The sequence below is a fragment of the Trichomycterus rosablanca genome, chromosome 25 (assembly GCF_030014385.1).
Source record: "Trichomycterus rosablanca isolate fTriRos1 chromosome 25, fTriRos1.hap1, whole genome shotgun sequence".
NCBI lineage: Eukaryota > Metazoa > Chordata > Actinopteri > Siluriformes > Trichomycteridae > Trichomycterus > Trichomycterus rosablanca.
Genome location: NC_086012.1, coordinates 9,770,478 through 9,788,101, shown reverse-complemented (window position 1 = coordinate 9,788,101; position 17,624 = coordinate 9,770,478). Strand labels below are relative to the sequence as shown.

General features: G+C 39.7%; 1 protein-coding gene across 1 annotated transcript in view; it reads left to right on the top strand.

The window, feature by feature from the left end:
* chrng (cholinergic receptor, nicotinic, gamma) overlaps positions 1–17,624 on the top strand; it is a 32,385-nt gene that overhangs the window by 9,904 nt on the left and 4,857 nt on the right. The window contains exons 3-10 of the mRNA XM_062987247.1: positions 5,649–5,785; positions 5,936–5,980; positions 10,959–11,080; positions 11,174–11,329; positions 12,796–12,893; positions 13,469–13,669; positions 15,688–15,802; positions 16,853–16,967. Of these exons, the coding sequence (XP_062843317.1) occupies positions 5,649–5,785; positions 5,936–5,980; positions 10,959–11,080; positions 11,174–11,329; positions 12,796–12,893; positions 13,469–13,669; positions 15,688–15,802; positions 16,853–16,967 (989 nt within the window). The remainder of the gene's footprint in view (positions 1–5,648; positions 5,786–5,935; positions 5,981–10,958; positions 11,081–11,173; positions 11,330–12,795; positions 12,894–13,468; positions 13,670–15,687; positions 15,803–16,852; positions 16,968–17,624) is intronic.

Below are 17,624 nucleotides of genomic sequence, written 5' to 3'. Positions count from 1 at the left end.
ACTGCTGAACAGTCATGACAAAGGTCCTACTACCAGCTCTTTTTGTCTGGATACTTCTGAATCTGCTTCCCTCAGGTACGCTTCATGCTTCACTGCTGAGCATTCATTCATTTATTCATTCATTCATGTTTGCTCATTAGTGGGTCATTTTCTGGACGGAATATCAATAAAGTAAAAAATGTATTAATTCTAATTTTTTATATTGTTCTTAAGTATAAATAAATAGCATTTGAACCTAACCACTGTTAACTTTCTTAACAGTGTGGGGAATAAGAACACTATATTTTTTTCAATTTATGCTTGATACAAGACTTCAGCTGCTCAACAGTCCATGGTCATCATCAATCTTATTCACCTCATCATGCTCCAATATGCATTTTCAAAACAAGGCAGGTTTGGACTGCAGGCAGGCCAGTCAAGCACCGACATTCTGTGTGTATGATACGATGTACCGTATCTGTGTGTACGATACGAAATGTGCACATACAGAATGAGGCCTGGCATCGTCTGGCTGAAATACCCATAGACTCACCAGGAAAAGATGTTGCCTTGATAGCAGCATGTGTCTCTCTGAAATCCCAATTTCAGCTCTGCGTCAATGGAACCTTCACACATAAGCAATTCATTTATGCACCATGACAGATGTTCACTATTGCACCTTTTACTAATAACAGTCTGGATGGTCCCTTTCATGTTTGGCCCAGAGAACTCGACATTGTCTTTCCTGAAAGCAAGCTAACTGTGGTCTAATCTGACCATAGCTCACATTTTCACTCTTTCATCTGACACCTTTGTTACACACTTATCTGTGATCAGTTCAGGCCCAGAGAACTTTGAGGCATTTCTGTACAAAGATGATTTACGACTTTCTCTTTAAGGCTGCATGTCAAAATATAGCAGTACATCCTGCGTTCACACCAGCAGCAATGCAATGCGACAAACCTGACGATGCCTTTGTTTTTTTTAATTAAAGCTGGCAATTCCCAGCAACAGGAGGCAGCCTGAACATTTGCGAAGTTTCACTTTATTTAAATTACAAGCCAAGCCAAATAACAATTACTATTGATGAATAAAAACAGAAGCTGAGCACTAAGCAGAGTGGTATGAGATCTCTCCAGATTCCCTGAATCTTTTCACTATATTATGAACAGTAGATGTTGAAAGACATTTAAGATTGCAATCTTGCATTGATGTTCTTTTTGAACTGATAATTCTTGTTGTGGTGAGCCGTGGCCCATAATTGCTTGTAAAGACTAATTCTTTGGTAAATCCTTCTTTATAATCAATCATGATTCCCTGAACTGTCACCAATTTACTTGCTTATTGTGGAATGCTGTAACATTTATATTCTGCAAACTCTTTACCTGTGTTTTTCTTGTAATTGCATCTACAAGAAACAGAAAACAGAACTGTAACTCTACAGAACTGTGACTGCTGTATTTTCCACCAGTACATGCCATACATTTTCAAGAATCCTTAGTGTAAACGTCAAAAAAATTTTAACTTCCATGTCAAAATGTCAAATATGTTGTTGTGGCTATTTGCCTGTTTAATTGTTGCCCATGTTACAGTACCCCTCCATGTGCAGTGGGTAACACTTAAAAGGATTCACTCGAAAGCTGTCTGTCAACCTGTGCCTTAACCCCACACGAGCCATTATGGGCATTCCTCCTCCCAAAGAAATGGATTCAAAAGTTTTATCTTTGAATGCTGGGCTCCGACAAGGTGCTTCACGGAAGTCTGTTTGTTGGTCTGTTTGTCTATCTCATTAGTAGGCTGACTACCTGCCAATCTCCTCCTGCTGGATCTGTTTCTGGGTACCCAGAACTGTGCTAATGTTTCTCTATTCTGTGTAAAACTATCACAGGAACACCCTTACAAGAACCCAGTTATGTCCAGTGGTTGCTTTGCTGGTTTCCCATGTCTGGTTAGTGTTTGGGTTGTAACTTGCTTGTGGATCGAGTAGCTGGCGCAGTTTCAGTAAGGGTTTCCTGTTTCCTGTTTCTGCTCCAGTAACGTGGCCACCTGTCTTTTCTATTCTTAGTTCAGCTTAGGGTAGAATTTTTTGTTTGGTTTAATTTTGTGTATTAGGTTTATTCATTTACTTAATACTTTTCCCATTTGATTTAATGGTTTTTCAGCTGCAATAATGTTCTGCTATGTTTATGTATCCTGCTTTTGGGTTCAACACTCTAAGATTAAACTTAAACAATGCGAGGTGTTTATCATCCCATGACAATACCTAAGAATATTAAATAATGTATTTCAGTAAAGAACAGTACCTCTACTATTACCGTCAGCACTGAGCTTAAGTGTGACATTATGGAATTTAGCATAGTCTGTTAATTCTCTTTAAGATATAGTGTGTCATTTTTTTTTTCATATAGCGCTTTTTACAGTAGGGCGACACGGTGACTAAGTGGGTAGCACTTTCGCCTCACAGCAAGAAGGCCCTGGGTTCGATCCCCAGGTGGGGCAATCCAGGTCCTCTGTGTACAAAGTTTGCATGTTCTCCCAGTGTCTGCGTGGGTTTCCTCCGGGTGCTCCAGTTTCCTCCCACAGTCCAAAAACATGCAGCCAGGCTAATTGGAGACACTGAATTGTCCTATAGGTACCTAGCCACTAGGATGCATAAACCAGTGCATTGTAGTGCCAGTCCCAAGCGCGGATAAAATAGGGTGGGTTGTGTCAGCAAGGGCATCTGGCGTAAAAGTTGCGTCAAATCAATAATGCGGATCATGATCCGCCGGTGACCCCTAACGGGACGAAGCCAAGGAAATTAATTGATAGCGCTTTTTACAGTAGACATTGTCTCAAAGCAGCTTTACAGAATCCAGGACCAACAGACCAAATACCCCTATTGAGCAGGCCAAGGGCCACATTTAGGAATTTAGCATTTTCTTTAACATATAGTATTTGAAAGTGTTTTAATATGTCTGTTTTTCCCTAACCTTAGTCTCTGCTGTCATATTGATTTTATATTTATAATGCTAGCTCTACTACCATCTATTCCTTTTATCTTTTGCTATCTAAACAGAATCAAATTGATGAATTTTTTGGTGCAGCACATTGATTCAGAACCAGGGCCGGAGTGGGCCACTTTTTCAGCCCAGGAGTTTCATGCCCAAACCCGGCCCACTTTTTCCATGGAGGAGGAATTTGAATAAATGAAACAACAGCTAGCTCTTACAATGCCTTTTTATTGGGTTTTAGTTCAGGTATATGTTGTAGTGATGGGAATTTCGGCTCCTTTTAGAGAGCCGGTTCTTTTTGCTCGGCTCACTAAAAAGAGCCGGCTCTTTCGGCTCCCAAGTGGCTCCTTAGATTTTTTTGTTGCTTAAATTAATTAATTACCAAATTACATGTAAAATGAATTACTAATGTAAAAAAAACATTGTATCAAATGTTTATTATTTAAATTGCTTTATCTATATACTCAACATGGAACAGAGTGCTCCATCAATACATTTTAAAATACAAAAACAAAGACCCATCTCAATTGGACAAAAAGATCTGATTGTTTATATTATTTGCAAATTTGCATCTAGAGTGGGGCGGCACGGTGGCTAAGTGGGTAGCACTGTCGCCTCACAACAAGAAGGTCCTGGGTTCAATCCCCAGGTGAAGAGCCCGGGTCCTTTCTGTGTGGAGTTTGCATGTCTTTCCCATGTCCACGTGGGTTTCCTCCGGGCGCTCCGGTTTCCTCCCACAGTCCAAAGACATGCAAGTGAGGTGAATGTTCCTGTCATGAATGTAACCAAAGTGTAAAACGTGACGTTAAAATCCTAATAAACAAAACAAAATAAACAAGCATCTAGAGTGAAACAACATTAACGAAGCATCACTCAACAAAATATAAATGAGAAACAAAAAGAAAAATCTGCATCCAGGTGACAGTATTTGTAAGTGTTTAGTGAAGATTAGCATTCAGAAAAACCAAGGAGCTCATCTTTGAGAGGTTGATCCTGTTTCTCCTTTCTGTTATGATTTGCCCTGTTTTGGAAAAGATTCTCTCTGATTCTCTTTTCAGTGTAAAAACACAAACGCCACCACGTATCTTGACCAATCACTTGCGGTTTTGACAGAAAACCTTACCCCCGAAAAAAACCGAATCGGCTCCCAAACAGGAGCCGGATCCCGTCGTTCACTTTAAAGAGCCGGCTCTTAGAGCCGGATCGTTTGCGACCGACCCATCACTAATATGTTGGTAAGTTAACAGAAAACACTTCACTTAAACATGTTTAATTCAAATTTAAATCAGATAAAGATTTAAAAGGTAAAAAAATTTGATAAAGATGAAAACGTATTTACATTTGTACAGGAGCAATAAGTTGAAATAAAAATCATTTGAAATTAAAATTGCATTTGTCAACCCAACAGAGAGGTGCTCTATTGTTAGATTTACACTAAACTCTTAAGTAGTTTCACTACACACATATTTAGCCTCCTAAGCAGTGCACTGGTTTCTGCAACTTTATTAATAATGGTGTCATTGTCTATAGACATGAGAATTTCCTTCTCTGTGTACATTAACATGAAGGCCTCCAAGAGTTCCTGTTTACCTATTTCATTTGGGCTGATTTTAATGCATTTTCAGCATTCTGAATATCTGGGTATCATTTAGAATCTATCCATCACATCTGTCCTGTGTGCAACTTGTTACATAAAATAGTTTTTTTAGTTAATTTTTATCCTCTCTACCTGTCTCTGTAGTGCTGGCCTCTCCATGCCTACTCGGTTCACCAGCAGGTTGTTTTTTTTTTAAACAATTTAGCCTATACTATGATGGTGTAAAATTGATAGTGATTTAGGCTATTTGTCTCCATTTGTTAAAATAAATTAGGCTAACGTGCTGACATCTTTCTGAATGTCTGAACAATTGAACATATACCATGTATATTCTCTACGTTATATTTTACATTAGAAATAACTATCTTAGTTTAAATAACTGTTAGACTATCCTCTACCTGTCCCTTCAGTAGTCATGACCTCCTCAGGATCACCAGTACAGTAGCGTCGGAACAAAAATATTCCATTAATGAGTTAGGCTATTTAATATATTACACTTTACAAGTTTATTATTTTCAGCTTGAAACTGGATATTTGTAATTAATGCTGTGTATTGGGTTCTACAAAATCACCACCGACTGATGTTTTGCAAAAATCACCACCGACTGACGGTACTTAGCGCTATTCTGTTGCTATATATACTTTTACCGGCGCTCCAGAAAAGACGCCTCGCGGGCCAAACGGGAGGGGGGGATTCCCTCAGATGGTAGAACCCATCTAATCTGCGATGTAGGGGCTGCGCTGTCAGATGAATGGAGAATGAATGCAAGAAGAAGATTAAATAAGTGACAGATAAGTGTCAAAATTATTTTTCCCATCCAACCGGCCCAAACTCGAGATTGACATGAGCCGGCCCATCGGGAATCCTCCCGAATCTCCCGATTAGCCACTCCGGGCCTGTTCAGAACTGTGTGCAAACTATTGCCTGGATCTACTCTAAGAGTTGCCCTATTATTACAAATGAATACACACATGCTACTCACAAACTAGGATTTTTAAGGCTGTGATATAAAAAAAAAACTAACCAACACATTTGACTTATTGTTTTTATTAGCTTGTCTACATTCTCTGTCCTGTAGGAGTGTTGTGTAACCTTGAAGGAGCTCTTCATGGCGAGCTGATGAGAGGATATAACAAGAACATCAGACCGATGGAGAGGAACAGTGACATCACAGAGGTCAAACTGAAGATGACGCTCACCAATCTAATTTCTCTGGTGATTTAAGTTATTTGTGATACTTATGTGTCTGTGTATATTAAAAATAATGTTATAGTGATATAGTGGAAATCACATTCTTGAAAGTGTGTGTATAATACAGTATCTATTGATGAAATGGTAACACTTTTCCCTGTTTTGCTTTCTCAGAATGAGAAGGAAGAGACACTGACTACATGTGTATGGGTAGAGATGGTAAGAACTAAAATTATAAGTATAGGTATAAACATTCACTTTCCTTGGCACAGTTGGTTAATTGACTTAAGTTAAAGTTAGTAAATAGGTAGGTTTTATTCTGGATTATCTTGGTCTTTTCCATGTCTTTGCAAGTGGAGCCCAACTCCTATAAAACTACCCCACACCATAATCCCCCCTCCATACTTTATATTTGGCACAATGCAGTCAGACAAGTACCGTTCTCCTGGCAACCGCCAAACCCAGACTCGTCCATCAGATTGCCAGATGGAGAAGCGTGATTCGTCACGCCAGAGAACACGTCTCCACTGCTCTAGAGTCCAGTGGCGACGTGCTTTACACCACTGCATCCGACGCTTTGCATTGCGCTTGGTGATGTAAGGCTTGGATGCAGCTGCTCGGCCATGCAAACCCATTCCATGAAGCTCACTACACACTGTTCTTGAGCTAATCTGAAAGCCACATGTAGTTTGGAGGTCTGTAGCGATTGACTCTGCAGAAAGTTGGCGACCTCTGCGCACTATACGCCTCAGCATCCGCTGACCCCGCTCTGTCATTTCAAGTTGCTGTCGTTCCCAATTGCTTCCACTTTGTTATGATAGCACTGACAGTTGACTGTGGAATATTTAGTAGCGAGGAAGTTTCATGACTGGACTTGTTGCACAGGTGGCATCCTATCACGGTACCACGCTGGAATTCACTTAGCTCCTGAGAGTGACCCATTCTTTGTAGAAGCAGTCTGCATGCCTAGGTGCTTGGTTTTATACACTTGTGGCCATGGAAGTGATTGGAACACCTGAATTCAATGATTTGGATGGGTAAGTGAACACTTTTGGCAATATAGTGTATTAATTTACCTTTTGCCACCCATTAGCCTAATCAATCACTGATGCTTAATCTAACTACATTTACATTTTTGGCATTTAGCAGAACAGTATACAGTCTGAGCAATTGAGGGTTAAGGGCCTTGCTCAAGGGCCTAACAGCAGCAACCTAGCAGTGGTGGGGATTACTAACAGTACCTTAACTACTAGGCTACAGCTAAATCTTCTTCTGTTTCTTGCACGCAATAATTTGTTTTCACCCTTAGTTTAGTTTTTTATATTTATATTTACAGTATCTGTAACAGACCAATAATCATAGCCTTGATCAGTTATTCATACATAAATGGGTTTCTAAACTGGCCCCATGGCTAAAGAAGTGCTGACTCACAGCTGTCGAGTTCAGTTGCTTTGGAATGTAAATAATTCAGCTTCCAGCTTGGATTCATGCTCTAGCAGGACTGTGACTTGCATTTTTCCCTTTGTCAGCACCCCCACATGCTAGAACACAGTATGGTCTTAATAACAGTTCAGGTTTTTGTTAAAAAAGGATAAAAACACAATGCAAATGTGGAGGAGCAATATGAATTACATGTGTATGCAGTATTAAGCTAAACTAATCAGCTTTAGAAAAAAGATTTTAAAGCAGTATTAGACTGCTTTGAGCTTTCCCAAAGTGTGAATTTTGTAACACACAGTAAGGGCCATATCCTTGATTTAGTTTGCTGCTCTGGCATTATACCTTATGATATTTCTTCAGCTGAGTTACCCATTTCAGATCATAAAGCTGTGTTATTTAATCCTAATTTACAACTTGGTAAATCAAAGGTGCATCGTATGATGTCATATCGAAACATTAGACATGTTAATCCAGAGGACTCTCTTTTGCCCATACTGCCCCCTGGTATACACCTGAATTACGCGAACTTAAGGTGGTTGGCTGGCGCTTGGAGCGGCTCTACACTAGGACTGGACTGACTGTGCATAAACAAATGTACCTTGATCATATGCTGCACTATAAAGATGTCCTCTCAGCAGTGAAAACTTCTCACTATGCAAATATCATCACTGCAGGTAAAGGGAATACTAAGTGTCTCTTTTCAACAGTGAAAAGACTACTCCAGCCACCTGCACACGACATGAACAGTATCAGCACTAAGGAACAATGCTCAGCTTTTTTGAAGTTTTTTAATTCCAAAATTTGCACAATTCATGAGCAGCTGTCCTCTGAAATAACTGTGCAGTCTGACTCACTGTCAGCAAGCATCACAGATCTGTTCTCACCCTCTGTTTTATGTGACTTTAGTCTTCCAACTGAAAGTCATATTTTTGAACTCGTTTCCAAGTCCAGTACGTCTACTTGTTTTTTAGACCCAATTCCTACATCCCTACTAAAAGTTTGTTTGCCTTCGATCATTTCCATCATATGTAGAATTATTAACTCTTCCTTGACCACTGGTATAGTTCCCCCTTCACTGAAAGTTGCCATAATCCGACCAACTCTGAAGAAACCTGGTTTAGACCCTTCTGATTTAAATAACTATTGGCCCATTTCAAATTTACCATTCATTTCCAAAATCCTTGAGAAGGTGGTTGCAGCTCAACTTCAGCTTCACCTTCATAATAATAATCTTTTTGAAAGATTCCAATCTGGTTTCCGCCCTAAACACAGCACAGAAACTGCACTAGTTAAGTTAACTAATGACCTCCTTAGAGCAGCTGATTCTGGCTTACTTTCTATTCTTATTCTCCTTGACCTCGGTGCTGCCTTTGACACCATATCCCATCAGCTCCTCATGGATCGCCTGGCTAGCATTGGGGTCTGTGGCACTGTGAATCAGTGGTTTGCCTCCTACCTCGCTGACAGAACACAGTTTGTACAGATCCAGAATCACAGGTCAGAGTGTCTCACCGTCTGTAATGGAGTTCCACAGGGTTCAGTGCTGGGACCGCTCCTGTTTAACATTTATCTCCTTCCGCTTGGCAATATTTTTTGGCATTATGGCATTCATTTTCATTGCTATGCTGATGACACGCAGCTTTATGTATCCACTAAGCCAACTTCTACTACTCCTCCGATTACTCTTACTGCTTGTCTCCGTGATGTACATACATGGATGACAAACAACTATTTAAAACTAAATAGTAGTAAAACCGAGATACTTCTTATTGGATCTAAGGCCGCACTTTCGAAAAATAATATTAGTTCATTTTCCATTGCTGAGGATGTCATACCTGTGTCCACCCATGTTAAGAGCCTTGGTGTTATCTTGGATAGTACCCTTTCTTTTTTCAACTCACATAAATAATGTCTCCCGGATTGCTTTTTTCCACCTGCGAAATATCTCCAGACTGAGGCCCGTCTTATCACAGCACTCCACGGAAGTCTTAGTCAATGCAATAGTCACATCACGGATTGACTACTGCAATGCAATCCTGGCTGGCATTCCCAAAAAACTTATTCAAAGACTTCAACATATCCAGAACTCAGCAGCATGGATAATTACATGCACCAAGTCCACTGAACGTGTCACACCACTGCTGATCCAACTGCATTGGCTCCCAGTATCACAACGGATCAATTTTAAAATTTTATTACTGACATTCAAGGCACTTCATGATTTATCCCCTGCATATCTCACAGACCTTCTACAGTTTTACACTCCTTCCCGCTCGTTGCGATCTTCCTCAGCAGGTTTTTTGGCAGAACCAGCCATTAACCTTAGTACAATGGGTACCAGGGCTTTCTCCTATGTTGCACCTAAACTCTGGAACACACTCCCTACCCATATTCGAACATTGCAATCTATCGCAGAATTTAAAACGGCTCTTAAAAATCTTTTTTTTAACTGGCTTGTTCACTTTAACATATCTTGTACTTTTGTTTTATGCTTGTGTGTTGTGATAATTTGTTTGTTGTAGTTGTAATAACTTATTGTATGTTTTAATTCTTGTTTTAGTTGATGTAAGGTGACCTTGAGTGTCATGAAAGGCGCCAACAAACAAATAAAATGTATTATTATTATTATTTTTATTATTAATCGTTTCAAAATTCTCCACACATTCTCTATTGGGGACAGGTCAGGACTGCAGGCAGGCCAGTCCAGTACCCGTACCCTCTTTTTCTGCAGTCATGCCTTTGTAACGTGTGCAGCATGTGGTTTTGCATCGTCTTGTTGAAAAATGCATGGACGTCCCTTGAAAAGATGACGTTTTGAAGGCAGCACATGTTGCTCTAAGATCTCAATGTACTTTTCTGCATTAATGCTGCCATTAGAGAAGTATAATGACTTTTACCAGGGGCACTGACACACCCCATACCATAACAGATCCTGGCTTTTGGACTTGTTGCTGATAACAGTCTGGATGGTCCTTTTCGTCTTTGGTCCGGAGCACACGGCGTCCATTTTAAAAAAAAAGAAGACCTGGAATGCTGATTCATCTTACCACAATACACGTTTCTACTGTGTGATGGTCCATCCTAAATGCCTCCGAGCCCAGAGAAGTCGGTGCCGCTTCTGGACATGGTTAACATAAGGCTTCTTTTTTGCACAGTAAAGTTTTAAGTGGTATTTGTGCATGTAACTCTGTGTTGTAGTGCTGGACAAAGGTTTACCAAAGTAATCCCTCACCCATGTGGTTATATCAGCTATTGTTGAGTGGCGGTTCTTGATGCAGTGCCGTCTGAGGGATGGAAGATCACGGGCGTCCCAACTTTTTCTGATTTGGGGTTGTATATACTGTATATACAGTGATATACAGTGATCAGCCATATCTTTAAAACCACCTCCTTGTTTCTACACTCACTGTCCATTTTATCAGCTCCACTTACCATAAGGAAGCACTTTGTAGATCTACAATTACTGACTGTAGTCCATCTGTTTCTCTGCATGCTTTGTTAGCCCCCTTTATATATATATATATTTGTTTGCATACTACATACTGAAATTAGGTGAATAGTCATTAATAAATACGTAATATTCTGAATAAGAAGAGGAATCAATAAAGCTACCAAGGTCTCACAGCATAAATTACAGTATTATATTGAATTAATTAAAATAATAAATTAATTGTATTTATTTAAACAGACTGTTTCCACAATAATGAATCCTTCTGTTTACCCCTCTTGTTTTGACTATAATCGTCACACTATGCAGCAGTGGTATGACTACAGACTTCGGTGGGCAGACAGGCCAGGGTTTGAGGCCTTTGCAAACATTACAAGAACACGTATTCCATCCAAAGCCATATGGCTTCCTGATGTCATACTGGAGAATAAGTAAGTCCAATATAATAATAATATTAACAATATAGCAGTAGTAGTAGTAGTAATAATAATAATAATGCTTATTTTGTGTGTGTGTGTGTGTAGCGTTGATGGGCATTTTGAGATTACACTCTACACCAATGCTCTAATAGACCCATATGGTATGGTGTACTGGCTTCCACCCGCTATCTACCGAAGTGCCTGTGCAATCAAAGTCAACTACTTCCCATTTGACTGGCAGAACTGTACCATGGTATTCAGGTAACATCTATCAATACACATCATTGTTACCCTTGTTAGTGGAGAACATACATTTATCAACAAACACCAGCACTAGCAATTACTTATCAACAGCAATGTTCTACAAAAAACATCACCATGCTCTTAACTAAACAAATACCAACAATGTCCAACCAACATAGCCTATCCCAACTTTTCAATGGGCGCAAGGCACACAGTAACACCCTGGACGGAGCGCCAGTCTATCGCAGGGCAGACACACACACACATACACACACCCATTCACCTATAGGGCAATTCAGTGTCTCCAATTAACCTGACTGCATGTTTTTGGACTGTGGGAGGAAACCGGAGCTGCCGGAGGAAACCCACGCAGATACGGGGAGAACATGCAAACTCCCGCAGAAAGGACCCAGCCCGCCCCGCCTGGGGATCAAACCCAGGACCTTCTTGCTGTGAGGCGACAGTGCTACCCACTGAGCCACCGTGCCGCCCCTATTATAAACAATTACAACAAATTTCATTTGTTTGTAGTCGAGGTGGGTATACTGCTGCTCACGCCTCCGCGTGCAGCCCTTAGCGAAACCCTTTTTCACCCATGCATTCTGCACAGGCGCCTCTGTATCTGCTAACCAGGGTCCTTACACAGCGTTTAAAGATCCCACCCACATAGTCCGGTCATCCCACCCTAGCAGAAACGTGTCTGCTGAAGGCACTGCTAATTATGCCCGCTAGATGGCGCCCAGCCGACCAGTGGCAAGGTCGTGTTTTGAACTGAGGAGTTCAAACATTGAGAAACATTTTTTATTAAATTCCATAAGGCAGAGCTGCTCAGGTGGAGCAGTGGTAAAACATGGTATTTCTCATCGGAAACTCGTCTGTTTGAACTCGGGCGCCTACACGAACAACGAGTGCCAGGCGGGACCTCATTACTGATGCAATTATGACCTCTGCTGGCTGATTGATGGCACCTGCACAGAGACAAGGAATAATCAGCATTGATCAGTGTGTGATCAGTGTGTGTCTCTCCGTACACAAAGCTGATCTGCATATGAACTCACCTCGTGCAGGTGAAAAGATGCAGTCGGCTACTGCACACGTGTCGGAGGGTGCGTGTGTTAGTCTTGGCTCTCCTTGGTCAGGGTGGAGATCAATGTCAGTAGAGATACGATATGACTAGATTGGGAGGAAAATTGGGAAAAATGCAAAACAATAATAAAAATTCCAATAGGCAGCACTGTTAGTTAACAATAACCAGCATTTAGTAACAAATAATATCAAACAATGATTCATTAAACACCAATATTATTCAAACATTTTCCTACAAGCACCACAGACAACAAACATCAAAATTTTCTGATACTATTAATAAACAACCAACCAAATTTCCACATTTTTAACAATATTTTCCAGCAGTTATAACCTTAAAACAAACACTTAAAACAATCAAGTAAAAATGAGTGTTTGTTTCTCTGATTGGTTTGCAGGTCTCAGACATACAGTGCTAATGAGATTGAGCTGAAACTGACAGAGGAGGAAAACAACATAGTGGAATGGATAGAGATTGATCCTGAGGCCTTCACAGGTAAATGTACAAACAAAATTTGACTTGTTAACAGGTGAGGGTATTTACCGTCTTTCACTATTTACATGCATAATTGTATAAAATAAATCTCAGTCCAAGTAGTGCAAGTCCTTAAACCAGCATGCAGCTCTGATCAGTTTAGCCACATGAATGTGGGAATACTTCGGAAAATCATTGTTATTTAACTCAGTCCCCCATTGCATCAAGAAATGCCACCTGAAGCTATTAATTAAAGAGAAAAGCAGAGGTGTTGCATGTGCAAACTGGGGTTGCAGTTACACTGCCTTTTTTTTTATCTACCAAAGGTGTCACAGCAATTCAGCCCAATTTTTTTAGAGTGCATAACTGATTTTCCATCGGGCAAGGATGGCATTAAGCTTCTTAGTGACCTTGCATAAGTGCCAGTTTAACATGTTACGATTACATTAGCCTTCACCCTTTCAGACTGGTGGGTGTACAATATGGAACACAGAAAAGATAACTGGGTGCATTATTCATTTAAAATATAATTTGAAATGTTGCACAAAAACATGATAAAAATAAATGCCACCATATTTTGTGTTTTGATTGGCTAGAGAATGGTGAATGGGTTATTAAGCACCGACCAGCTAAGAAAGTGGTGAATGAGAGGTACAGTCCAGATGAGTTGGATTACCAGGAGATCATCTTCTTTCTTGTCATCCAAAGAAAGCCATTGTTCTACATCATCAACATCATCGTACCATGTGTGCTTTTCTCCTCTCTTGGATTACTCGTCTATTTCCTGCCTGCTAAAGGTACGACAGCATCAGCTGCTGGGTTACATGGAGCAACTGGAAAAACAGTTGGTGTAGAGTACTGTAAACACAGAGAGGCTTAATGTTTGCTTTAAACTTTAAATAACAGTTTAGGTTATTCCCAAAGGGCAGTTATTTTCTCTTTTGTAGTTTATAATTAGAATTCTGTCATTATGATTTGTGTTATAGTAGTTAAGTTATATAAACATATTATATACTGTAGAGACACACTTTATTATTATTAGAAATAATGTCACCTAAGCTTCTAAGACTTTCTAATTTTCCAGGAATAATACAGTGGAAATTATTCTGACTGGTAGGGGGGGGGGGCAAGGGGGTTGTTAGGACTATTCCAGGAGCTCCAAAGCAGACAGGCTCCTACAAACAATTTACAGGATCAATATATTGCCATAAACACCAAAAAACACCAACATTTTTCCAATAAAGACCTTCTATCCTTTATTGTTCTTTGCAAAAATACAACCATTTACCAACAAATATGAACACATTAGAAAACATCAGTACATTGCAACAAGCACCAACATTCTTAACAACATCAACATTGTGCAAAACATCCAGAAATGTTCATCAAACACCAACATAAACCAGACAGACAGACAGTGTGTACGATCAATATATCGACATAATCTACAGTACTGCAATCTCTTACCTTATTAATCAACTTATAAAACATGATTGAAACCTTAATTTTATATTTTTCTTAGAGCTACTATAGAAAAATAGCTACTGCAAATGCATACATCTACAGTTAGATTAATAATTACAAAGTTTTAATAAACTGGAACTGTGATAAACTGGCCTGGACCAGAACCCAACTTTGTTTTGCCCATTTCTAAGGATAACTGCTGGCAAGTTACAGAAAAAATAGCATATTGTCATACAGTCATTTCCTGTTATTTGAAAACCAAGTATGGGGGCAGTTTTCATGATTAAGTGGGCCTTTTTTTCCAAAGGCCCTGGAAACCTTGTTAGGGTACATGGCATTATTGACTCCATGAAATACGAATGATCCAGAGCAATGCCCAAGAGAGGACTGAGCTTCCAGGACTATCTGGAGTTATTCTGAAAAGGAATGGTCTCAATGGGCTCTTTATTTCCCAACTTTTAAAGATATTATAAAAGACTAACTGCTGTTTTGCTAAAAACAATTACAGTATTTGTGGATAAGCCTAAATGTATTTCTAGAAAAAATGTTTTTCAGGTAAAGGATTTTTTCAGTCTGAGATTAAGCTAATTCAGCAAAACATGATCTTTTTTACCCAACCTTACCAGGGTTGCCAATACATCGGTATATTTACACATAATGCATCTTCCATGTATCTATAAAAAAGGAGATATTTAGGGCTGCGTCTGGGCTATCTTTAAGAGGCTAACACTGAGGGTCAAGCAATTGCCAGTCATGAATGTTTTTATGGGTCCATTAATCCAGCCCACAGTGTAAAATGTACATTCTTTATTCAGCAAACCACTGTTTGTAATTAGCTTATACATGGTTGTTAAAGCATTGTTAGATGGTTTGTGGATGCATAATATACTGCAAATCACATTTCCCGCAAAGCAGCGGTCCCCAACCTTTTTTGCACCACGGAACGGTTTCATATAAGATATAATTTTACGGACCGGCGGAGGCAGGGGGATTTTAAATAGAATAACTATATAATGGAAAATCAATGTGAATCCTAAGCTTTTTTCGCTGCAATGAGACGCTGCTCCCACCTAGTGGTGATTGGGGACAGTAACACCCGAAGAGTATTGGAAATGTAATTGCTTTTGTAGCGATCTCTAATTATTTATTCTTCCTGTGCGGCCCGGCAATAAATGACCCATGGACCGGTACCGGTCCGCAGCCAGGTGGGTTGGGACCACTGCCATGAAGGAAATTCTAACTATTAAGATTAATAAATTAATGGCAGAATTATTTATTGGGAAAGGATCCGTTTGTGTATAGTTGCATTGTATTGTATTGATTGAATCATGATTTTGTATGTATTGATTAGCTGGAGGACAGAAGTGTACCATGTCCATTGCCATCATGCTGGCCCAGACAGTCTTCCTCTTCCTCATTGCCAAGAAAGTTCCTGAAACATCTAAGGCTGTGCCACTTATTGGGAAGTGAGTAGATTAAAAGTAGATTTTAAATATAAAAAAATTGGTACTGGTATTTAAATGTCATCTTTTTGGTAGTAAATAAGAGTGTTTGTGTTGTGGTCTGTCTTTTTTATGCAATATGCAAATATAGACAACATGATGTTAGTTTTTAAAAAGTGTATTTGCCTTCATACAGTGCATACAGTTTTTCCATTTTGTTATGTTACAATCTTTTTCCAAAATGGATTAAATTAATTTTTTCCTTCAAAATTCTACACACACACACACACACCCACATACACACACACACACACACACACACACACATACACAATACCCCATGATGACAAAGTGAAAATAGTTTGTTTGAAATGTTTGCACATTTATTAAAAATAAAACACAACAAAAATACATGTACATACGTATTCACAGCCTTTGCTCGATACTTTGTTGAAGCACTTTTGGCAGCAAGTACAGCCTCAAGTCTTTTTGAGTATAAAGCTACAAGCTTGGCACACCTATTTCTGGGCAGTTCCTCCCATTCTTCTTTGCAGAACCTCTCAAGCTCCGTCAGATTGGATAGGGAGTGTTGGTGCACAGCCATTTTCACATCTCTCCAGAGATGTTTAATCAGGTTAAAGTCTGGGCTCTGGCTGGGCCACTCAAGAACATTCACAGAGTTGTCCCGAAGCCACTCCTTTGTTATCTTGGCTGTGTGCTTTGGGTCGTTGTCCTGTTGGAAGATGAACCTTCACCCCAGTCTGAGGTCCAGAGAGAACATGCAAAGCCAACAGATTATTTCTGTTTTTCTGTCATCTGGACACCAAGGTTTCCATTATTAAGTTTAAATGGGGCTTTTTTTTCTCCAAAGGCCCTGGTAACCTTGTTAGGGTACATGGCATTATGGATTCAATGAAATATGAATGATCCAGAGCAACATAAAAATGGCCATGCCAAGGCTATCTCAGTCCCCTGATTTAAAGCCTATAGAATGCCCAAGAAAGGATTAAGCATCCTGGACTGTCTGTGTTGGGTGTTCCCAATCTTGAGGTTATTGTTCTTTGTGTTTTGCAGGTATCTGATGTTCATGATGTCTGTGACTGCGATCACGGTGATGAACTGTGTGGTGGTTTTGAATGTCTCTCGGCGAACTCCCAATACACATCCCATGAGTAATAAAGTCAGAAAGGTAATTTTTTGGAAATGGTTTGAAGGTAGTTTCAGACCCTATATGACCCCGAATTAGATAAAAGAAATGAATGATGACTAATAAATCCAGTACATTTCAGATCACATGTTCTGTACAGTAGTGAAATGTAGTACAGTGGGGGGTGGGGGGGGGGGCAGACACACACACGTACAAACACCCATTTACCTATAGGGCAATTCAGTGTCTCCATTTAATCTGACTGCATGTTTTTAATATGTGCATAGTTCATATGTGGATCAGCTTTGTGTACGGAGACACACACCCTGATCAATGCATTATTCCTAGACTCTGTGCAGGCGCCATCAATCAGCCAGAAGAGGTCACAATTGCCTAAGTTATGAGGAGTCCCTGGTCCGGCTTTCCACCCTGTATGAACAACAACTGAGATTCGAAATTAGGTTAAATACAACCTCATGGCCAATTGTTCAATTGGCCACACACACAAGGGTCAGAACTCTGCTGTGGACTATTGTCCAGTCTTATATAGACCAGTCTAAGACCACTGGTAAAAAGGTGTTTTTTAGTATTTTGTATTCAAAATCATATAATCAGCATAACAATATGAGTTAAAAGTTGAGTCTTTGAAATATGGACATGATTTTCAGAATTTCATACTCAAATTGTAATAAAACACTG